Source organism: Thamnophis sirtalis, unplaced genomic scaffold (assembly GCF_051295495.1).
Source record: "Thamnophis sirtalis isolate CommonGarterSnake01/CBP01778 unplaced genomic scaffold, rThaSir2_p1.2 scaffold_8, whole genome shotgun sequence".
NCBI lineage: Eukaryota > Metazoa > Chordata > Lepidosauria > Squamata > Natricidae > Thamnophis > Thamnophis sirtalis.
The window spans coordinates 59,557,671-59,582,785 of record NW_028261388.1 but is presented as its reverse complement, the minus strand read 5'-3'; the positions used below and the strand labels follow the sequence as shown (position 1 = coordinate 59,582,785).

General features: G+C 46.9%; 1 protein-coding gene across 3 annotated transcripts in view; it reads right to left on the bottom strand.

Annotated features, from left to right (window-relative positions):
• Window positions 1-25,115, bottom strand: part of MED14 (mediator complex subunit 14) — a 174,422-nt gene that overhangs the window by 41,911 nt on the left and 107,396 nt on the right. For 2 of the 3 annotated variants that reach the window (XM_087721772.1, XM_087721774.1), the window contains exons 23-24: window positions 21,901-22,012; window positions 21,443-21,574 (exon numbers count right to left, since the gene is read on the bottom strand). In XM_087721772.1, coding sequence (XP_087577898.1) covers window positions 21,443-21,574; window positions 21,901-22,012 — 244 coding nt within the window. The remainder of the gene's footprint in view (window positions 1-21,442; window positions 21,575-21,900; window positions 22,013-25,115) is intronic. The other variant, XM_087721773.1, reaches the window with a different exon arrangement.

Genomic DNA, 25,115 nt, shown 5'->3' with positions numbered 1-25,115 from the left:
GCCCGCAACTTGGGAGTCCTCCTGGATTCACAGCTAACTTTTGACCACCATCTCTCAGCTGTGACCAGGGGGGCATTTGCCCAGGTTCGCCTGGTGCGCCAGTTGCGGCCCTACCTGAATCGGGAGGCCCTCACAACAGTCACTCGAGCCCTTGTGATCTCTAGGCTGGAATACTGTAATGTGCTCTACATGGGGCTGCCCTTGAAGAGCATCCGAAGACTACAGCTAGTCCAGAATGCGGCCGCGCGAGTGATCGTGGGCGCACCACGGTTCGCCCACATAACACCGACCCTCCGTGAGCTGCACTGGCTACCTGTTGGTCTCCGGGTGCACTTCAAGGTCCTACTCACCACCTATAAAGCGCTCCATGGTAGTGGATCTGGCTATTTGAGAGACCGCCTTCTGCCAATTACCTCCCTGCGTCCCATCAGATCGCATAGAGTTGGCCTCCTCCGTATTCCATCCGCCAGTCAGTGCCGACTGGCGACTACTCGGAGGAGAGCCTTCTCTGTTGCGGCTCCGACACTATGGAACAATCTCCCCGTGGAGATTCGTACCCTCACCACCGTCCAGGCCTTCCGCACAGCCCTCAAGACCTGGCTAACCCATCAGGCCTGGGGATAATCTTATTTCGCCCCTCCCGAATGCTGAGTGAATGTTGAGTTTTATTGTCTAATTTACTTTGTGCACATTTCTTTTTTCGTATTGTCCTACACTCCCCTTCCTTTTTGATTGTAAGCCGCCCTGAGTCCCCTCAGGGAAAAGGGCGGCCTATAAATAAATAAAACAAAACAAAAAACAAAACAAAATCTCAGCATACTTGAAGGACCATTTAGATGAGAAATACAAGTTGGAATGGAGAAGATGGATTGACTATATCCAAATAAATATCGGATTAAGAAATTTCAGTTAGTTTATGAATGAATGAACAAGGAATGTTATAATTTACTTAAAGCTAGCTAGGAGTTAAAGTACAAGAGAAGGTAGGATGCTAAAGTTAGTTAGCTTATGTTAGTGTATGATTGTTAAATGTTTATACCCTGTATTTTGCTCTGGGAGGTTGGGGGAGGGAGGGTTGGAGGGGGGGCAGGGTTGGGGTGGAGGGAGGGTAGGGAAAATTTATTAAAACTCTTTAATAAAAAAAAAGTTGGCAAGGAGTCTCGGAGAGTCACGAGTCAATTAAGCGAACTATTGTCTCCTGCAAACTCCATTCCCCTTTAGCTCCTCTTTTATTTCCGCTTGGACTGGCTATTCATTGTCCACCTGTAACCTTACTCCCAAGTTAACCCATGTTCTTTAGCTGTTCCCTTCATGTGGCAACTCTGCGCATGCACACACTGGGAATAGGCTCCAGCTGTTCGTATGCCTCACTGATGTCTGACTCTGAAGGCAGCTGATAACTGGCATATGGCTCTGACCCCCCTCTTTGCCTCCGACACAGAGCCCTCATCAGAGTGCCCCAGACTCCAGGACGGGCCCATTTTCATCCCCAATCTCCTCACTGTCCAAATCTGCTGCCAGCTCCACTGGCCACTGGCGAGCCACAACACCTGTCAGCTTCTGCTTTGCTGTCGCTTCAGCTGCCATGAAACGGGGAGGGAGGGCATGGTATTTGGGAGGGGTTACTCATTGTGCTGGAGGAAGGTTCTGGAGTTCACCGACTGATCGGACTACGCATGCATGGGTGTTTCCCGCCAGGACTAACAGCACCAACATTCCATCTTCGTGATGCCTTTTGAAGTTATCTCACACCTGACACTTGGAAGACTTATGATTGGACTGGGACTATGATGCCAAGGGGTGGGGAATGGGCTATTCTATATATCAATTGCTTTTGCGCCTAATTATTCAGACTTCGCTACGCTTTGCCTTTAATCATTCTTAATTAGTAAAAGTACACTTGATTTCCACACATGGAGTCTCGTGGTCTTTCTTTCCTAATTAATTAATGGAGAGGAGCTGACAACACCCTTGCCCCGAACTCGCAGACAGTTGCAAAAATTTTTGGGTTTTGCTAACTTCTACCGTCAGTTCATTCCTTCTTTTGCCAAAATTGCGCTTCCTATCACAAATTTGCTGAAGTCCAAAGGTGGGCCTAAACCTAAGCCGAGCAAGCCACTGGATTGGACCATGGAATGCCAAGCTGCATTCGAAAAACTGAAACGCCTTTTTGCTGCGGAACCGGTCCTGAAGCATCCCGACATGGACAAGCCTTTCGTCGTCCAAGCTGCTGCCAGTGACGTCACCGTTGGGGCCTTCTTGCTGCAAGCCAACGACCAAGGTAACTTACAACCTTGCGCTTACACCTCCCGCAAGCTCACGGACACTGAGAGACGTTGGGCCGTTTGGGAGAAGGAGGCATTTGCAGTGCGATGGGCCCTAACCACATGGCGCCATTTTCTGGAAGGCGCTAAGCACCCTTTTGAGGTGTGGACTGACCACAAGAATTTGGAGGCTTTGAGGACCCCGTGCCGTCTATCCCCTAAACAGATGTGGTGGGCCCAACATTTCAACCGTTTCAATTTCACACTCAAGTACATCCCTGGGGGGAAAAATTTCATGGTGGACGCTTTGTCCAGGCTCCCTCAATACAACTGCTCTAAACTGAGCATTGTTCAGCCTGTTGTTCCCACTTCCAGCCTGGCGGCTCCGATGGTCACTCACCAGCAAGCACGCTTGAAAGTGGAGGTGCCTCAAGATTTTCTCTCTGACCTCAAACACGCCCTTCCCCAGGATGACTGGTTCCAGAAGCATCTGGATGAGTGCACGATGAGGGACGATTTACCGTGGATCGGAGCCAAGCTTTATGTCCCCGCCTCTCTTCGTCTCATCGTCCTCCAACGAGCTCACGATTCCAAATTGGCGGGTCACTTTGGTTTCGTCAAGACTTTACATCTAGTGAAGAGACAATTCTGGTGGCCCTCTTTGAAAAAAGACATTGAACTGTATGTTGCCAGTTGCCCGGTTTGTGCTGTCGCTAAAAGGCCACCTGGCAAACCCCAAGGGCTGCTCCAGTCTGTGGCACGGCCTGTTGCCCCTCGGAAGGAGGTTTCGATGGACTTCATTGTCGAGCTTCCCGAGAGCCAAGGGCACACCGTCATTTGGGTCGTTACAGACTTATTTTCGAAACAAGTTCATTTTATACCTTGCCACAAAATTCCTTCTGCTAAGGCTCTCGCTAAACTCTTCATTTCCCACATTTACCGTTTGCATGGAGTGCCTGATCGCATTATTTCTGATAGAGGTGTCCAATTCACCTCAACTTTCTGGAAGGAATTTCTTAAGCGCATTGGCTCCACGCAGGGCCTTAGCTCCGCCCACCATCCTCAGACTAATGGGGCCTGTGAAAGGACCAATTCTGTTTTGGAACAATATTTACGATGTTTCATCAATTATCAGCAGGATGATTGGGTTGACTTGCTACCGCACGCTGAGGTGGCCTACAACAATTCTGTTCATACCAGCACTGGTTTTACCCCTTTCCGGGTTGTTTTTGGTCAGGACTTTGTTCCTATTCCTGAGTTGCCTCGTGACCCTCCGCAAGTTTCTTCCGTCGCTGACTGGAGTGAGCGTCTGAGCCATGTTTGGCCTTTAACTCTTGCTACTTTGGATGCTGCACATCGCGCTCATAAGAAGCAAGCGGATAAGAAGCGTACGAAACCTTATCAGTACAGGGAGGGTGACCTGGTCTATTTGTCCACAAAGTTCCTTCAGACCACACAGAAATCCAAAAAATTGGGACCTAAGTATGTTGGTCCTTTCCCCATCATCAAGATCATCAATCCTGTTTCCGTTCGTTTGCAGCTGCCTAAGCATCTCAACCATGTTCATCCCGTGTTCCACGTTAACCTCATTAAGCCTGTTCGTGTTTCAACTTTACGTCCACCTGCTCCCTTGTTAATTGATGGTGAACGACACTTTGAAGTTCGTGAAATACTGGACGCCCGCAGGGGGCGTAATCGCGTTCAATACTTAGTGGCTTGGAAACATTTTCCCCCCTCTCATACGGAATGGGTTGACAAGTCCCATGTTCGTGCCCCCTGACTACTTCGGAAGTTTTATGCTGCTTATCCTGACAAACCTTAATTTTCTCTCCCCCCCGTCTCTCTTCTATTTTTTGTTGTTTGTCTGTTTGTTTGTGCTTTCTCGTTTTCCAGGCCTGATCGCCTTTTTCCAGGGGACGGCCGGATGTCAGCTTCTGCTTTGCTGTTGCTTCAGCTGCCATGAAACGGGGAGGGAGGGCATGGTATTTGGGAGGGGTTACTCATTGTGCTGGAGGAAGGTTCTGGAGTTCACTGACTGATCGGACTACACATGCGTGGGTGTTTCCCGCCAGGACTAACGGCACCAACATTCCATCTTCGTGATGCCTTTTGAAGTTATCTCACACCTGACACTTGGAAGACTTATGATTGGACTGGGACTATGATGCCAAGGGGTGGGGAATGGGCTATTCTATATATCAATCGCTTTCGCGCCTAATTATTCAGACTTCGCTACGCTTTGCCTTTAATCATTCTTAATTAGTAAAAGTACACTTGATTTCCACACATGGAGTCTCGTGGTCTTTCTTTCCTAATTAATTAATGGAGAGGAGCTGACAACACCCTTGCTCCTGCTCGCCTGGAAGTTCGAAGGCATGCAAATAGATAAATAGGTAGTACTTCAGTGGGAAGGTAACAATATTCCATGCACCTCACCATATAGTTATGCTGGCCCATGTCTTGCGCATGTGGCTGCTCGAGCGAAACGCTCGAGTTTTGCGAAAAAGAGAGGAGCGGAATTGAGAGGGACGGAGCCCCTGGAAACCCAAAGGGAGAAGTTCTCTGTGGAGGTGATCGAGCAGGCAGTCCAGGGGTGTATTTTTGGCTGGAGGGGGGTTGCGTAAACGCTCCCCAGGCACCTGGAACGCGCCGAATCTTCCCTCCTTATGCTGGTTTGCGGCAAGATGGCTCTGAAGATCAGCTGTAGAGCGGTTTTTAGATCAGCTGTAGATTGGCTTTTTTTGAACTTGGTAGTGGTGGCAGTGGCATCTAGCACCCAAGGAGCTAAACCTGGGCGAGAAGAACTTGAGAGGATCCGGGAACGGTGGTTATCAAAGAGAGCCCCCCCACAGAGACGATACGGATGGCTCGAGTAAGCTTTTTAAGCCGAAGAACTGCTGCGGGTTGTTTTGAGACCTGAGAGCCGGTGAGGAAGAAACATATGAGCAACTCCCCCTCCCCCTCGACAGCACGGGTGGCACGAACAGCGCGAGCAGCGTCTGGTAGCTATCGGGAACGGCCTCCCCCCCCCAGGCGAACGGGGCGGCACGAGGGCTTTTTACTTTATGCCGGCTACAGCAAGCCTAAACCTCCTGGCGCTAAAACGGCAAGACCACGATAAGACCCTGGCTCTCTAGTTTTTGGAGGAGAGGAAGGAGGAGAGGAAGGAGGAGAGGAAGTGAGGAGCCTTCACTGTGGGATTGGGAGAAGTGGTGGCGACGGTGATAAGACGGTGTGTGACCAGGAGGGTGTGCAATATTTAATCTTCGCACTGGACTTTAGATCTGGCCACAGACCTGGCTGAGTAATCCATGCTGCGCTGAAGCTTGAGGAGGAGCGGTATGTGGTTTGTCACCAACTGGACCATGGCTATCATGGTTGGGTGGGTGATTTGGGCTGCTGACCTTGCTGCCTCAACCTCAGTTGCTTTGACTATCATTACTTGCGTCTGCCACTGGATTACTATCTTGGACAGCACTTGTTTAATTTCATTCGGACTAATGGTGAGAAATAGAGGGGGGGTGAGGCTTTGGACTGCCTCCTGTTCTAATTTGACATTTCAGGGACATCATTCCATCTGCCCTCTATTTTACAATTGTCATCCACTCCACCGTCCACCGGACTGGACTTTTTTGCAAACCCACCTACAAACTTTACTCAAATTTGCACATCTTAAATAGCTGCACAATTTTCTTTTTGTATGGGGAGTGCATGTGGTACGTATATATTTGATTGAATGATCCCACACTTTTTAACTTTTTAACTTGTGTAATCCCCTTTTATATTAGACTGTTGTATTTTTTAAATTTTTTGTGGGGGTGTGAGTGAGTGAGTGTTTGAGTGTGCAAGCGAGATTGGGATGGGAACCGGGTTCCCCCACACTGAGTGCTTTGCAGAAGTGTTGGGGGGATCTGGGCCTGTTCCAATCTCAGGATGACTGATTCGAAGGGCCTGTTGGGAAATGCGGGGCCTGTGGGGGTGGGTGGAGGGACTACGGACACGGGAGTGGGCCGGAGCATTACGGTCTTAACAGGGAGGGGCAGATATGGCGGGGACTTTAAGGCTGGCCATTACCGGGGAAGGAGGGCTCGCTATGTTACAGAGATCCCTCCTTCCGGCCCTATGAGTCCCACTCCAAGGCCAGATGGCGCGAGTAATCAGGACCCTGGTCTCAGGCTGCTGTCACTAAATGCCAGGTCTGTAGTTCACAAGGCTCCCCTCATCCGGGACCTAATTTTAGACAAGAGGGCAGACCTGGCATGTATTACTGAAACCTGGCTGGGCCCGGAGGGAGGAGTCCCCCTCACAGAGATGTGCCCAGAGGGTTTTCAGGTGCTTCATCAGCCGCGATCCCAGAGAACGGGTGGGGGTGTGGCTATTGTTATCCGAAAGTCTCTAGTACCTCGTAGGATCCCTGCTCCGGAGCTTGTCGGGTGTGAGTCCTTGCTGGTGAAGTTGGACCTCAAGGGTCAAGTGGCTTGCTGTTAACGTACCTGCCTCCCAACAGCGTTGCAGCAGCCCTCCCCTCACTCCTCGAGTCAATAGCTGAGCTGGCAATTGAGTTCCCCAGGCTTATGGTTCTGGGGGATTTCAATTTGCCTTCGCTCGGTGAACACTCTGATGGAGCGCAGGAGTTCATGGCTTCCATGACAGCCATGGGCTTCACCCAAGTAATTCGGGGCCCGACTCACTCGGTGGGTCACATGCTCGACCTCGTATTCCTCTCGGAGCTGTGGAGTTGTGATCTTGGTTTGAGGGGTAACGAGATCTTGCCCCTGTCATGGTCGGACCACTACCTACTGAGGCTTGACTTTTGGAGACCAAACCCCCACTGTAGGGAGGAGGAACCGATTAGGTGGTTCCACCCCAGGTGTCTTATGGACCCTATGGGCTTTCAGACGGAGCTGGGAGTTATTCCTGATACCCTCGCCCGCAGTCCGGCGGAGACTCTGGTTGCTGCCTGGAATTCAGCAGCGACAGAGGCTCTTAACCGGATTGCGCCTTTACGGCCGATCCGAGGCAGTGGATCCAGGAGGACCCCTTGGTTTACCAAGGAACTCCGGGAGATGAAGCGCCGAAAGAGACGCCTAGAGCAACGATGGAGATCCAGTAAGTCTGAGTCAGACCGAGCGCTTTTAACATCCAGCATCAGAGCTTACCTTCGGGCAATTAGGACGACAAAAAGAACACACATTGCCTCTCTGATTGCTTCCGCTGAGTCACGCCCAGCCGCCTTGTTCAGGATATCCCGTTCCCTCCTAAATAGGAGGGATATGAGCGATCCTTTGCAAGGCAGAGCTGAGGATTACGTCCAATTCCTCGTGGATAAAGTTGCTCGGCTTCGGACGGACCTGGACTCCAATTGCGCAGAGCCAGCCGAGGCACCAGGGGAGAATCTGGAAGGACATCACTGGATTGATTTTCAAGCTGTTACCCCTGAGGACGTGGACAAGGCCATGGGAGCTGTAAGTGCCTCCACATGTATACTGGACCCGTGCCCCTCCTGGCTGGTCGCTAACAGCAGGGAGGTGACACGGGGCTGGATCCAGGCGGTTGTTATTGCCTCCCTTCGGGAGGGGTTCTTTACCCCCGCTCTAAAGGCGGCGGTGGTGAGACCCTTCTGAAGAAGCCATCTTTGGATCCAGCCGTTTTAAACAACTATCGTCCAGTCTCCAACCTCCCCTTCGTGGGGAAGGCTGTTGAGAAAGTGGTGGCCTTTCAGCTCCGGCGGTCCTTGGAGGAAGCCGATTATCTAGATCCCTTCCAGTCGGGATTTAGGCCTGGCTACAGCACGGAAACCGCTTTGGTCGCATTGATCGATGATCTCTGGAGAGCCAGGGATGGAGGTTATGCCTCCGTCCTAGTGCTCCTTGACCTCTCAGCGGCCTTCAATACCATCGACCATGGTATCCTTCTGCGATGACTGCGGGAGGTGGGGGTGGGAGGCACTGTCCTACGGTGGTTCTCCTCTTATCTCTCAGACAGGTCGCAGTCGGTGTTGGTCGGAGGGCAGAGATCGACCCCATGGCCCCTGAATTATGGGGTGCCGCAGGGTTCGGTCCTGTCCCCCCTCCTGTTTAATATCTACATGAAGCCGCTGGGTGAGATCATTCGACGGCACGGGATAAAATACCATCAGTATGCGGACGATACGCAGCTGTATCTGTCCGCCCCGTGCCAACTCAGTGAAGCGGTTGACATGATGTGCCAGTGCCTCGAGGCTGTTAGGGACTGGATGGGGGTTAACAAGCTTGTACTCAATCTGGATAAGACCAAGTGGCTGGTGTGTTTCCCTCCTACTAATTGGCCAAGTGTTCCATCTCTCAGGCTGGGGGGTCAAACAGTACGCCCCTCAGACAGGGTTCGCAATTTGGGAGTCCTCCTGGACCCACAGCTGACTTTTGAACACCACTTGTCGGCTGTGACCAGGGGGGCATTTGCCCAGGTTCGCCTGGTGCACCAGTTGCGTCCCTACCTGAACCGGGAGGCCCTCACAACAGTCACTCGCGCCCTTGTGACCTCTAGACTGAACTACTGCAACGTGCTCTACATGGGGCAGCCCTTGAAGAGTTTTCGGAGACTTCAGCTTGTCCAGAACGCAGCCGCGTGAGCGATCGTGGGTGTACCTCAGTTCACCCACGTAACACCTATCCTCCGCGAGCTGCACTGGCTGCCTATTGGTCTCCGGATACGCTTCAAGGCGCTAGTCGTCACTTATAAAGCCCTTCATGGTATTGGACCTGGGTACTTGAGAGACCGCCTGCTGCCAATCACCTCCACTAGACCGATTAGATCCCACAGATTAGGCCTCCTCCGAATTCCATCCGCCGGCCAGTGCCGACTGGCAACTACTCGGAGGAGAGCCTTCTCTGTGGCTGCTCCGACCCTCTGGAATGAACTCCCCGTGGAGATTCGAACCCTCGCCACCCTCCAGGCCTTCCGCAAAGCCCTTAAAACTGGCTGTTCCGACAGGCCTGGGGCTAAAGAGCTGTTGCCCCCGTCTCGAATGGTATGACTGTTGTGTGTTTTTAAATTATGTATTGTTATGTTTTGTCTTTTATTTTCTGTCTGTACCCCCCTTCCCTGATTTGAATTGTGAGCCGCCCTGAGTCCCCTTCGGGGGAAAAGGGCAGCATATAAATATAATAAAATAAAATAAAATAAAATCAATCAAATCAGCAATGTCTTTGGATAACACTGGCTGCCTTGCTAAGAAATGGAGAGAAAGGGTATTGATCTTACCTGATACACCTTTTCTCATTGAGGAGGAGATAACATCCAGAAATGGGTTGACTGTCTGCTTAACTGATTGGACTGAGTCTGTTAAATCTTTGATGACACGCCCCTGTTGCTAGGGCTTCCCAGCTTTTGAAGTGACAGACTCAATGTGTCTTGCAATAGTATGCTCCCTGTAGAGACTGAGGACCACATAGTCTACAGGGTGAGGGTAGATGCTATCTCTAACTGAATGAGAAAAGGCGTATCAAATAAGACCAACACACTTTCTCAATTGTGGTGGAGATAGCATCCAGGAATGGGACATGCCAAAGCTGGCTTGTCCTCACGGGCAGGTACTGCCCTTAACTCCAACTAGTTGATGCTTTGGGTCTGGTCCCTCTGGGTCCACCGCCCTTGGGCCATCTGCGAGTGCAGGTGCCCCCTCCCAGCCAAAGAGACTGGCCTCTATTGTAATAGTCAGTCACTCTGGCTCCTTAAACTGGCACCCTACAAAATGGCCAGAGACATCCACCAGTCGAGAGAATGGATGACCTTGATCAGGACGCGGACCTTTGCAGGCAAACTGCTCCTGCCTGCTCTCTGAAAGGTAAGAGAAACCATTGAAGATCTTTGCATGCAGGCATGCCCATGGTATGATGGAAATACTGGACACCATCTTGCCCAGGAGCTGGAAGAGGGGGCATTGTTCGGTATCTCTTGACCCAACTTACCAAGTCCTTGAGAGTGGTCTGTTGCTCCTGGGACAGATAGACCTTGCACACCACAGTATCCATGATTGCTCCCAGATGGAGCATGCGGTTTGTGGGATTGAAGTGGCTCTTCTGTATATTAATAGAGAACCCGTGGTGCTGCAATGCCTGGATAGGGACCCATAGGTTCTCCCTAGTCTGACGAGGAAAGGCCGTTTTGACTATCTGCCTCTGGTTGACCTGTCTGGGAGATTCCCTCTGTCTCGGGGGGAAATCCCCCTGGGACCAGGGGAATCTCGCACCTATGTTAGTGGGCCGAAAAGAAGGCCTGCAGAAGAACGGAGAGGAATGAAAATTGCCCCTCCTGGTGCCCGATGTTAGAACCTTCCTCTTGTCCCTGGACCAGGAATGGTTCCAGAGTTTCACCGAAGAAATGCTCCCCCTTGAAGGGAGCTGAGGCCAGTCGCCACTTGTGGCATGTATCAGCTTACCGCTAATGTAGCCAAAGCAAAAGTCGGGCTGCCAGAGAAGAAGCAATTGACCTAGAGGCAAATCTGGCTGTGTTAAGGGTGGCTCCGCTGCGAATTGGTTCACAGCCATCAGCTTGTTTAAGTTCTGGTGCAACCTCACATCAGCTGGCGAAGCCAGAGCAAGAAGGTCCGGTTGAAAAAATGAGGTGGTTGTTGCTCTGTGGACTGCCCATGCTGCCGCCAGGTGGGCCTGTTGCAAAGTCTGATCTGCCCTTTTGTCCTCTGGTTTTAAATTGTCCACAGGGTCGCCAGGTATGGTAGACGAGAGCTGTAAAGCCACCACTGGCGCATCCACAGCTGGAATTTGAAGTAACTTGGCCAGATTTGGAGCCATGTTTTAGAATCTTTTGTCCACCGCCAATGAATTGGACCCTGCCCCAGGGGAAGCCCACGGCCATTGGACCATGTTGATAAACAGCTTTGGTGATGGAATGAACTCTGCTTCAGGAGTCGGTTCGGGGAATAGAGTGTCCATTGGGTCAGGCTGACTATCTGTTTCTGGTTTTGCAGTCTGAAGTTCTAAACGTGTCGCACTGCATTATTTAAAAAGCAGTGATTTAAAAAGCCTAGCCTAGAACAGTCCAGTGAAGGTAGGCTGTTTGGGTATCATGTTCTCATCATCTGAGAGCTCCAGATCTCTTTGTCCTTCCTCCTCAGAGATCAGAGACTTGCTCTCTTTATTTTTAAATTAAATTATTTATTTATTTTTGTTACATAATAAAAATTCTTTTGTGAACGGAGTGTTCTCCGAATTCCCGCTTTAACATTCCCACAAAAAGACATAATTCATTTTACATTATATTTCCATTATTTCCAATTTTAGCCATATTACTTTTCTTCTCCTATTTTCCAATTTCTAGTTTATAACATGTGCAAACAATATAGTTTCTCTTTCCCTTTTAAAATAAACACTTTATCATTTCTTTTCCATCTATTTTCCATTAACAATATGAATCTTCAAGTTTCAAATTTCAACTTTTATATAATCAACATAACATAATTATGTATCAGCGTTAAGTTTCTTAACAATTTATTTTTCAGATGCCCTTTTTTCTTCTCTGCTCTCTTTGTGCTTTTACCCTGTTGAGTTTTATTTTCCATTTCTTCCTTGTTAATTCCTGGCTTCCCTTTGGGGCCCTGTGGAATTAGGCTCAGGAAAAAGTGGAATTTCCCCTTGCAAATAGAGATCCCACTTGTGGCCTGGATCCATAGAGAAGCCAGAAGCCACTGATATTCTCCTGGATTGCTGCAGTCCTGCAGCAATGCCCTGCCTAATAGCCTCTGTGATAATAGCTTGAATGTTCCCTGGTGGTATAGGAAGTGTCCCCACCTCAGGGCGAAGGCCAGCTGCTGTAGGTATAAACGTGGCTTCTGGGACAGCTCTGGCTATCCCCCTGGCTTGTGGAGAAATTCCTGCAGGGTTATGCGGGTCTGTCACTGAGGCCCAAAGCCCTGTATTGCAAGCTGCCAAATTTGGACATGAGGAGAGAGTCTCTCTCTAACTCCCTCTGGTGATAACTCAGGCAAGTGCAGCCTAATAGACTTGCTTGTCTTGCCTGGCACATCTGACAATGAGGACTGCTTACCGCCAGCTCTGGATCTTCTCTATGGCTTTTTGCCTCCTTTGTTCATCTTTCTGGGATGCTTTTCATCTTTCTGGAGTCTGAATAGACTTAATAATCTTGGAACTGCGCTTTTTAACAAGAACTGCAGCGCTGTTCCTCTCAGAAATTGTAGAAACCACCATTTGCTCTGTTAGCTCCCTAGCCTGCCTTCCTATGTTTTCTCCAACTGTCACTGCCACCATTGGTGTCCTTAGGCTCTATGTTAACTAGCACTCATGGGTGAAAAGGTTCAGGGGGTGTTAATCTGAGTGTAGAGATGTCTGGTGCAGAGCAGAAGCCCTTAACTGGGCTCACCAATTCTAGGCTTGGAAGCGTAAAGCTCTGCTTACAGCCCCATACATACTGGTACTATGTTGTGCGGGATGCCAAGTGCGGCCCCAGGATAGCAGCGCGGAGCTATGCAAGGCTCATCGACTGAAAAGAACAGGAGTGCGAAACTCTGCTCGCAGCCCCAAAGACATGCCGCAGGCTCTGTGGCGCAGTTAGTCTGGAGTGTGGAGGTTGTAACGCTCGGTACAGCCATTGGTTAGCGATGCAAAGCTGTGCATGTAACCGCTACCCTTCAATGTGGGGTAGGCAGCCTGAGGGTGGAGGCTGCAATGCTCAGTAGAGCCCTGGGTTAGCAGCACAGAGCTGCGCTTGTGACCGCGACCCTTTGATGAATTAATTCGGAGCATAAAGCTCGCAAGATGGCTACTGTCGCGGCGAGCTGTCAAAGTGGAGCGCAAAAGCTGTGGGCAATGCTGCCGCCCTGCACCGTTAAAGGTGTGAAGCTTCTGCAATTTGCAAGCATTGGCGGTTAGCTGTCAATTGGTGCGCAAAAGATCCTTTGGTCAATACTGCCACTCTGCGCCTTTAAAGGAAGCATGAAGCCTCTGCAATTTGTAAGAGTTGGTAGTTAGCTGATAAAGTGGAGCCTGAAAACTCCTGTGGACAATGCTGCCACTCTGCATCATTAAAGAAGGCGTGAAGCTCCTGCAATTTAGGAGTCTTAGCAGAGTGCAGCCTAACCTCAGACATCAAAGCTAAGATGCCTGCTCCAGTGACTAAAGCAAGAGGAGATGAATATTTGTGAAAGTTAACCCCTAAAACAGCTAAAGTTAAGTTCCCCCACATCAATTCCCAGAAAAAGGGAGGGGCCCTGAGCAACCTGTGAAGAGTGGAGTGGAACTAAGCCAGACTCCCAAAGCCCCTTATGGAGCCCCTGAGGAGTTCCAAAAAGCAATGGAGGGAGGAATTTGACTGAACCTCCCTCCATGAACAGGGGCCATTCTGCAGGCCAAAAGAGAAGGGAGGAGCAGTGAATGCTTTTGAGGTGACGAGAATCAGACAGGAACGCAGCCCCCCCCCTTCTCCACCCATCAAAAGGAGGCTGCAAACAGTGTCTCTCCCACGCAGCAGGCAGGCTGCCCAGGAGAGACAACCCCCTCCCTCCCTCTGAACTAGAGCTGAGGAAGATGGTCAGGTATATCAAACACAAGCATACAGAGGCTGACAGGAGGAGCAATGCTGAACGAACTACCCCGGTTCAGGGGAAATTTGATGGAGACTCAGACCTGTTAGCCCTATTCCTTGACTCAGCTGAGATCCACCTAGAATGCTATGGACACCTCTACTCATCTCCCAGAGCCATAATGAATACTATCGCAGAGAGTCTAGAGAGAGAAGCAAGGGAATGGCTAGAAGTCTTCCACAAATGGAAAGAACCCAAACTGCAAGGCGTAGATTACTTCTTACGACTGCTAGAGGCCAGATTTGAGGATGTGGCGGAGGACCTGTATGAGGAAGATGAGCTCAGCGACCAAAAGCAGAGGAGCCACCCCATCAAAAAGCACATCCATGAATTTAGGAAAGTCCCGATACCAAGGCCAGAGCCACCACTCAGGGCACAATTGGAACAGAGCCCCAAACGGGTCACCAACGCGTCCCAGAAGGCCCTTCAGGCTGCAGAGGTCCCTCCCCACCCAGACGAAAGGGGGGAACCCCAGAAAACGATGACCAGTCACCAGAATCCTATGACAGTGATGTTGAGGGCGAAAATGACCCAATGGTGAGAGGAACATTTCACTCTTTCGTTTTCCCAATATGCCTCACAGCCTCAAAAACAGGAAGCCAGGGGACTTTTCAAGCCCTAATAGACTCAGGCTGCACTAGATTAGATGCTTGATCAACCTGATCACAGTCCTGAAACTGGGGATCAGAGCAGAAAGACTGGCCCACCCAATCCGGTTCGAACAGATCGATGGGTCCCTAATGGGGGGAGCCTATGACACCCACTTGACCGAACCAGTGAGACTAGAGATAGTAGATCACTGGGAAGTAATTTGATTCATAATAGCCCCCAAAATGACAGATGTAGTCATATTGGGGCTCTCCTGGCTAGACAAGTGGGGGCCAACCATCAGATGGCAAAGGGGTACCCAAAGATTTAAGATACAAAATGGGCCACAATCCCTTCCACAATAGCAAGCAGAAACACCACCCAAGAAGGGAAACCCCCAAAAGAGCCCACCAGAACAACTGGCAGCCACCTCCAACAAAACCCCAGAGACCGAACAGATCCCAAGAGAATATCAGGACCTTGCAGAAGTATTCAGCAAGACCAAGTGCGAAGTTTTGCCCCCCTCCCTCCCTAGTGAGGCAGATTGTGCCATCAGAATCATCCCCACAGCAAAACTACCCAAGCCCAAACTTATACCATGATGCTCCGGAAAATGCAAGAAATGCACAAATACATAGAGAAAAACGTAGCACGGGGGTTCAATGAGCCAGCCAAGCCATGGGTCGGAGTGCCAGTCTTCTTCAAAGAAAAAAAAGACAGAACTATGAGTGTGTGGGGACTTTAAAGGATTCAATGCCGTGTGCGTACACAACCTATACCCATCTCCCCCTCATGAAAGACATGCTATCTCACCTGGCCAAGGCAAAAGTCTTCACAAAACTAGACCTCAGAGAAGCATACTACCAAGTATGGATTAGGGAAGGAGATGAGTGGAAAACAGTGTTCAACTGCCCCCCACAGAGCTTCCAATTCAGAGTGATGCTGTTTGGACTGCAGGGAGCCCCAGTAGCATTCATACATTTAATAAAAGAAGTGCTGCATGAGCACCTCTACAAGGGGGTCCTGGTCTACTTGATTGACATCCTCATGTACAGAGACCATGAATGATCACATACTCTGGGTCCGACAGGTACTGGAAAAACTTCTGGCAGCCAACTTGTACGTCAAGCTATCAAAATGTGAATTCCACCATGCCCGACTAGACTATCTGGGTTACCGAGTGTCAAATGAGGGAATAGAGATGGAGTACAAATTGTCCTAGGCTGGCAAGCCTCTCGCACTTGCAGACAGCTACAAAGCTTCCTAGAGTTCTGTTGTGGCCCAGCAGGAGCCGTTGGAGCTGCCACCAGATTCCGACAGTGAGGGGCCCTATGAGTTGGCTCTGGAGGATGTGGAGGACCCTGGACAGGGTTCCGACTACGAGCAGGGCGCAGAGAGACTGGTTGGCCACCAGGAGGCGCCTGAACCTTGGACCAATGGGGAGGAGACAAGGGAGAGTGATCCAGAAGCCAGCAGTGAGTTGTTCCTGGATGCCCGGCACCGAAGAGCTAATAGAAGTCAGGAACAGTTGTGCAAGTAGAGGAGGTAATTGCACTCAGCTGGTGGTCATTAGGCTCCTCTCCAGACTATAAAAAGACTACTTGTGTACACCCCCCTCTTGCAGAAGTCAACGCAGGAACTAATGTGAGCTTGGAATGCTGAATTGCTGCCAGGGTTTATCTGTGTTGGATTGCTGCCACAACTCATCTGTGCCGGTTTGCTGCCAAGAACCTGTCTGTGAATAAATTCCGTAAAGTATCTTTGGCTTGGAGTGTTTCAGTGTGGAACGAGGGGGGTCAGAACAGGTTCGCAAACTTCTACAGGCAATTCATCCTCTCCTTCGCGAAGACTGCCAAAGCCATGACAGACCTCCTAAAGACAGGGAGCCCAGAAACAAAACCTCACCCGGGACAACCTCTACAATGGGACCTAACCTGCCAAGAGGCATTTGAAACACTAAAATAAATATTTGCAAAGGAACCGGTGCTGAAGCATCCTGACCCAGAGCAACCCTTCGTGATCCAAGCAGACGCCAGTGATACGGCAGTGGGAACAGTGCTATTCCAAAGAAAAAACAAGGAAACCTGAGCCCTGTGCCTACCCCTCCGGCAAGCTCACAGACACAAAGACGATGGGCCTCATGGGAAAAGGAGGCTTTCACGGTGAGATGGGCACTACTAACCTGACGACACCTGTTGAAAGGGATCCAGAAACTGTTCAGAATCTCGATTGACCACAAAAATCTGGAGGCTCTCAGGACCCCATGGAAACTATCACCCGCTGGGCTAAATACTTCCACTGTTTTGTACTAAGTTCCAGGAGGGAGGAACTTTCTAGCTGACGCCCCCTCCTGTATGCCCCAGTACAAATGTGAAAGAGAGCATGTAGTGGACACCATTGTTCCCTCTACTCAAATAGCTGCCCAAGTGACCACCAGACAACAACACCATGGCCAGCAAGACCAACCAGCAAGCAACCTAACCACAAGACTCAAAACCGAACTGTTAGCAGACACTTGGTTCTGAGACAACCAACACATGACCTTGCATGGAAGGGGACAAAACTTTATGTCCGGGAATCCCTACACATCCTAATTCTCCAGTGAAGTCACGATGCCAAACTGGCAGGCCACTTTAGGTTCCTAAACACTTTACACTTAGCCCGGAGGCATTTCTGGTGGCCCGGCATAAAGAAAGACATAGACAGTTATGTGAAAAGTTGCACCATCTGAGCCACAATGAAGAGATGACCGGGAAAAAACTCTGGACTGCTGCAACCAGAAGCAGAGCCAACGAGGCCATGGGAGGAGATTGCAATGGACTTTATAGCAGAGCTGCCGAAATGTGGGGGAAACACAGTAATTTGGACTGTAATAGACCTGTTCTCCAAACAGGGACACTTCATACCCTTCAGCGGACTACCCTCAGCTCACCAGCTGGCCAAACTGTTCCTGAAGCACATCTACCACCTGCATGGAGTACCTCGAATAATTATCTCAGACAGAGGGGTCCAGTTCATGGCTAAGTTCTGGAGGAAGTTCCTGCGGTCCATTGGGTCATCCCAATGTCTTAACTTGGCTTTTAACCCGAGCACCAATTGGGGGGGGGGGCAGAGAGACTGAACACCATGGTACAGCAGTACCTGAAGTGCTACATGAACTATCAGCAGTCAAATTGGGCAGACCTTCTGTCCTTTGCTGAGGTCGCGTACAATAATGTTGTTCACAGTAGCACAGGACTAACACTGTTGGGACTTTATCCCAATGCCTGAGTGTACAATAGCAATAGCAGTAGACTTATATACCGCTTCATAGGGCTTTCAGCCCTCTCTAAGCGGTTTACAGAGAGTCAGCATATTGCCCCCAACAATCTGGGTCCTCATTTTACCCACCTCGGAAGGATGGAAGGCTGAGTCAACCCTGAGCCGGTGAGATTTGAACCGCTGAACTGCTGATCTAGCAGTAGCCTGCAGTGCTGCATTTAACCACTGCGCCACCTTGGGATGGGATCCCCCCTCCTCAGTCAGCTTGACTGATTGGATGTTAAAGCTAAAAGCAAACTGGGAGATTGTTAAAAAAGTGCTGGCTAAAGTGGCACAAACCTATAAGAAACAGGCAGATAAACAATGAGCTCCGCAACATCCATTCCGGGTGGGAGAGAAGGTTTACCCCTCCACAAAATATTTGAGGTTTCAACTCCCTAGCAAGAAACCGGGCCCAAAATTTATGGGATTATTCCCCATAATAAAGATCATCAATCCAGTCACAGTGCAATTGAAAGTGCCCCAACTGCTAGGGAAGATATACCCGGTATTCCATAGTAGCCTTTTTAAACTCATGGTCGAATTGACCGAAACCACTGCCCCGGGAGCCCCTGGACCCGGTGATCATAGGGGGCCAAATCCATTATGAAGTTAACAAATCCTGGATTCGAGATGGCACAGGAGAAAACTCCAATACTTAATCAAGTGGAAAGGCTACCCCTTGTCAGAGGCATCTTGGGTAAAGAGTAAATATCCAGGTTGATTGCCTTCTAGCAAAATTTCATGCAGAAAATCCAAACAAGCTCGGGGGTGGGGGAATGACGCAGCCTTAAATCCTATACCTGTACTCAAATTGTTTTTGTTTCGCACAGGTCGCTTTTGGAAACTGAGGAGAGCCAAATGTTAACTCATAAAGTTGCCATGGTGATGAAAGGGGGGAAGCGCATTCCACACATACTTTCCGCTAGAGTCGGCTCTCAGATTACTAAAGCAGGTTTGTGAGGAGAATGTGATTTATGACACACTGAGGGGAGGGAAGAAACAGGGGCAAAGTTCAGCCATAATTAAAATGAGGTCAGATCTTTCGGAAACCTTACAGGGAGTCAGCTGGTTGGTAACTCACAGAATAATGTTGACAATTATTTTTAACTTTCCTCAAGTTGATCCAGGAATTTCAAAATGGAGAGATTTGGCCATGTCTGTCCTAGTTGAGGGTCTGAGTCGAAAGTTGGGAAGCCCTTGTTAGGAATATAATCTAACTGTTGGGTTGGCAATATATAAATCATGTAACAATGTTGTACCTGTTTCTTTAAATCATGCTGTAAATGTGATTGGTTGCTGTTTCCTCAATTGGCCATAATTGAATTGAAGCAGACCCCCAAGGAAGATAGATTGCAATAGATTTGGTTTTAGAAGGGAAAAAGACACTACTATTGGGATTTTAAGGACTATTCAAAGGAGAGATATAAACGAGACTGGAAAAAATGGATTGACTATATTCAAAATAAATATGGATCTAGGAAATTTCAGATAGCTTATGATTAAGATCAGAAATGATACGAATTGTTTATAGTTAGCCTAACAAGGAGGAGCTAAGCTCAATTTAAAGATGTTATTAATTTTCTACTTTCTCTTTAAGTATATTTTAAACTGTTCTTGTTAAAGATTTATACCTTGTATTGTTCTGGGAAGTCAGGGGGGGGGAAGGTTGGGGGGATTGGGGGGGAAGGTGGGAAGGAGGGGAGTATACTAGGTTGGAGGAGGGGTGTTGGATTTTAAGGTAATATGATTGTATATGTATACTGCTATTTTTTCTTTTTTATGTATATTGAAATGGAATTATAAATACCATCAACACAAAAGGGAGTTTGCTCAGAAGCTGAAATACACCAAGTGAATTAGAGGAAGAGTGGGAAGCAGAGGAGAGAAGAAAGATAGGAAGAGAGGGACAGGAGAGAGGGTGAGGGGGGTAGATGAGGTGTATAAGGAGGAGTGGTAAGGGAAGAGAGGAGAAGGAGAAAGGAAGGGGAAGTAGAGTAGAAAAGGATGATGGAGGGAAGAAAGGAGGTAGAGAGGAGGAGGAGAGAGGGGGAAGAAAGTGTCAGATAAGTTATAAATATGGTGTATGGAGAGCAGAAGAGCCAATAACTGGTTTTTGGTTTTTTTTGGTAGTTGATGGCAAGATGAACTGATGTAATTACTTAATAATACAACATGATGTTGACTATGTAATAGTATACATGTGATTATATGCTATGAAAATGGAAAATAAAAAAAAATTTATGGAAAAAAAATATGGATACCTATGGAAAAGCTGGGAAAAAAAGATGGAGCCAGAATCACTGTTAGATGCTGATCTGATCTGAGTGTTTGGAAGCTGGCTGTTAGAAGTCCCATATAGTGATCAGCGTGAGCTATTTTAAGTTTTGCAACTGCTAGCAAACTTTGTGTACTGGACTGTTTGATGGACTCTGATACCTCTATTTCCACGAAAGTAAAAGCCTATTTAAACTGCAGTGTCTCTGTATACTGGTTTGTGTGTTCTCCAACACAACTCTCACACCGCTTCTCTGAATGCACTCATTCTCCTAACAGGGAGCTTACCTAACAGCCCTATCAACAGGGGTGTGTCATCAAAGATCTGACAGACTCATTCCAATCAACTAAGCAGATGAGGTCAACCCATTCCTTGATGCTATCTCCACTACAATGGAGAAAAACCACCCCCTAGAATATGACATGACTGGACAAGGGAAACCTTTATCTTTATTACTGTAAGAACCATAGATGTTCTTTCATTACTGGAGCCTGTCTACGCCAGCAAATTGCTGTTATATTCTGAGGAAGGGACAATTCCCCTTTGAAAAGTATTGACATGCAACATGTTCCAAGCAATATAATCTTGAGAAATACAAGTACTGTATTTTTTGGAGTATAAGACGCATCTTTTTCCCTCAAAAAAGAGGCTGAAAATTTGGGTGCGTCTTATACACTGAATTCAGCATTTTTGCCTCCCGAAACCCCACCCCTTCACCAAAACGGCCCTGCATAGCCTTTAGGAGGCTTCCACAGTGCTCCTGGGGTCTGGGGAGGGCAGAAATGAGCGAAAAGCAGCAGTTTTTTTGCTCAATTTTGTCCCCCCTAACCCCCAGGAGCACTCTATAAGCCTCCTAAAGGCTATGCATGCCTCTTTTTTTTTTGACAAAAAATGGCCCGTTTTGTGAAAAATGGGCCATTTTTTGCTCGTTTTTGCCTCCCCCCGGAGCACTCTACATGCCTCCTAAAGGCTATTCATGACCTTTTTTTGAAAAAAAAGCCCGTTTTCGTGAGAAACGGGCCATTTTTGAGAGGTCGGCAGAGTGCAAAAACTTTTTTTTTTAATTTGCCTCTTCAAAATCTTGGTGCATCTTATACTTGGGGGGTGGGGGCTTATACTCCAAAAAATACGGACACTATATAAGTGTTCTATAGTTTGATGGGAACTCATATTGAATCAAGAGATTTAGAAACTAACTCTTTGAAAAGTCTACTTCTAGAATTTATACCTTGCTTATGTTTACAGTTGGGTAAAACAATTTTTTTACTCAAGACAACCTGGGGAAGTGTGATGGAGAATACATTGGTGTATTTTCAAGATCTGAATTCCAGACAACAAAGAATAATGTAGTTCATTTGGTGACATCTGAAGTATCAACTTTTGATCAATATCTATTCAAAGAGATAATGGGCTTACCGTGGGGGCTGGCAAAGTTTGCATTTTGTCCCATTGTGATTCCAAGTGATGAAGGAGAAGGAGTTGGGCCAAATGATGCTGGTGATGGTGCTCTTAATGCTCCACTCGGAGAATTTGAAGCATGTAAAGTTCCTAAATATAATATACAAATAATAAGCAATTATTTTTTATAAATACTCCTTTTAAACTTTGAGTATACAAATATGTGAAGAGATAATAATTTATATAAGCAGAGAATATGGCATTTTTCATTAGCTGACTGTAAGAAGGGGAAAAGTCATTCAATACTATTGCCAAAAGCTGTGATAGGACGATAATAACTGTCTAATAATCTACATTGGGTTTAACGAACAGCTAAAACATTTTTAGTAACTACAATATCTTTGTTCACTGATCCTGTAGCTTAATTAACAAAGCTGTGATTACACAAATCCAGCCAATCCAAAAAGCCATTTTACCTGGTGACTGGGTGAGCATCATTGAAGGTGAAGGAGTAACAGTGTTGTGATAGGATGTGGGAGGGGATGTCAAAGGATAAGCTGCTGATGCTCCTGTCTGTTTTGAAGACTGCTGATGTAAACATATTATTAGATATATAATAAAATACAGATTTAATGTTTATTTTGTCAACATCTAATATTTGAAACAATTCATATCTCAGTGCTGATTCTTTCTCAAGGATAGGTAATTATTGTCAGTAATCCCAAAAGGAACATGATTAGATGAACTAAATCTGCTTTACTGTAACATTAACAGAATCTTCCAAACCTCTGACTGAAAATGTTAACTATCTGATCAGTTCAAGTGGGTTGTTTTCTCTGACCATGGGCTTCTGGTGGCAACGTAAGCTCTGACGGACATCTCTCTAGGTCTAGGATGTTCCAGCCCCGAGATTGCGTTTAGCTGCCAGAACAGCGTACATCAACTGTCTGACAGCCTGAAAACTCTCCCCTCGGGAAAAGAGGGGGGGGAGAGCGTGGGTAGAGTTCCCTTAAACCCCCAGGAGCAATTTCTGGGGCTTGAAAGGTGTGAGCCCCCCTGTAGCTCGACACACTCCGCTCTCGGGATGCATCTGTTTTTTGCAGAACAAGGAGCCACGTCCACACCTGCAATTAATGTTTTGATCTACATTTGAATAAGAAGCAGGCAATGCAAATACTGGAGAATTCCACAATCGCAAGTATTTTTAAACTTTAACTCCGATTTACAAGAATTCCTTCTGTTAAAATTAATGAGATAGACGTGAAAATGGTGCCCGAATATTAAGGTGTGGCTGAAACGAAATTTAACAAGTAATTACATCTTAAGTGCTTTCTAACATAGTTAAAAGAACTAAGAGTTTAAGACCACTCAAAACAGCATTGACTTACTAATAAGCTACAAGATTTAATAATCGGACTAAGTGGTTTGTTTGGACTTAACAATTTGGCGGAAGATAAGTTTAATTGAATAGTTGAAATGGCTTCAAAACAAGTTAGAACAACAACAACCACTTCAAAGAACGCTGGCAGTTCTCCAGCCCCGACTAATAAATTACAGTCACTTTTACCTCCCTCTGCTGCTAAGGCTTTAACTCTTGATGTGCTGCAAGGAGCCTTAAAAGACACTTTAAAGGAATAGGCTGCAGCTATAGAACTCAAAATAAATGAAAAAATTACATCTGCCTTTAAGGAGATTTCGGAGGAAATATCTGGCATCAAGGAGCTAATTCAGATTCGTAACCAGCAAATAAGACAGGATATAGTGGAAGCCTTTAAAGGTTTGGCTGGCTATGTATCCTCATTGCCTGATAGAGTGGAAGAAATTAACCAGTCCAATGTCAATTTAGAAAGCAAAGTTGAAGAAGTTCAAAACAAGGCTGATAAATCAGAAGCAGAAATTACAATGATACAATACAAAGCGATGGAATTTGCTTTGAGAATAAGAGGCCTCAAAGAGAATAACCAAGAAAATCTGAAGGAGATTCTTGCAGAAGCCTTTGACCAATTTATTGGTCAACTGAGAGCTGGGTATGACTGGCAAATGGACAAAATATACAGTGTTAATTCATGGATTGCCAGACAGAAACAATTACCAAGAGATATTGTAGTCTACTTTGCTACTAGGAATACAAGGAACCTGATATTATAAGAGTCCTATAAAACTAAATTGCAGATTGCAGGTCAAGAGGTGATAGTTTTGAAGGAAATTCCACCAAAAATGTTGAAGTTTAGGAAAGACTATGCATTTCTAGTGGATGAACTTAAAAAACGCCAGATACAATATAGATGGGAAGTCCCAGCCAGATAAGTGGTGAATTACTTGGGACAAAGACACCATCTTAACTCAGTTTGGAAGGCCAGAGATTTTTACAGCAACGTATTAAAGGCTGGTTACCCGCCATCTCCAGGATTCAGAGAAAGGGAACAAGTAGGAGAGGCCAGACAGCAAGATACCCAAGGATCATTGGACGTGGCCCAAGCTCTGAATCTTCTTATGGAGACAGAAGGAATTAAGGAGCAAAGACAAACCCGAGTGGCTACCAAACGCAAGGAACAAGAATTAAAGATGCAACAAGCCCAAACAATCTCAAGAAAATATAAACATCAATTCAGAAGCAGTGGGAGGAACTAGACTGAAAATTAAATTACAGGATTTTCAGGCGGCTCTTAAAAAGCTTCAGGGAGCTGAATATGACAATTAAAATTTTAACCTGGAATGTCAATGGTTTAAACTCACCACAAAAAAGGGAAAAAATATATCACTATTTGAAACACTTTAAAAACGATGTAATTTGCCTACAAGAAACACATATTAGAATAAATGAACAGAAATCCTTGATGAATGCAAGATTGGGACAACATTTTGTAGCTTCTGCCCCGGAGGGGAAAAAAATGGCATAGTTATATATTTAAGAAGGGACATAAAGGCTGAATTAATTGAAGCAGACTCTCAAGGAAGATATATTGCAATTGAACTACTATTAGAAGGAAAAAAGATACTCATAAAGGGAGTATACACCCCCAATCAACACCAAGAAAAAAATTTTAAGTTGCTCCATACCAAGTTAATACAATGGGATTACAGATCGTGTATATTACTGGATGATTGGAATGGAGTATTGGACACCAAGAAAGACAAGAAGGGTCTATCATAAAATATTTAAGCACATGCAAGATTACCTAAGTCTTTCTTTGATATGATGGACGATATTGAGCTAAGAGACATCTGGCGGGAAAGGAATGCTAAAGAACAGGACTTTACATTTTTTTCTGATAGGCATCAATTCTTCTCTAGGATTGACTTTATATTAATTACAAATTATTTTCTTTCTAAGGTAAAGAAGACAAAGATATCCTCGAGTGCATTAACAGATCATAACCCGGTTTGGATGGAACTGGAATATGGGAAGGAATCTAGAAGGTCTTGGAGGTTAAATGAAAATTTATTTAGATATGAGAAAAATGTCAATGAATGTAAAAAACTGTTGAAAGAATATTTTGCTTTTAATATGAATAAGGGAACATCTATGGAAATGGTTTGGGATTCAAGTAAAGCGTATATGAGAGGAGTTTTAATAAATTTAAATAATATATATAGATATAGACAGGGGGAAAAACGAAAGGAATTAGAGGAAGAGATAAAGAAGAAAGAGCAGGAGCTAATATCTAACCCAGGTGATAAGAAGACAAAA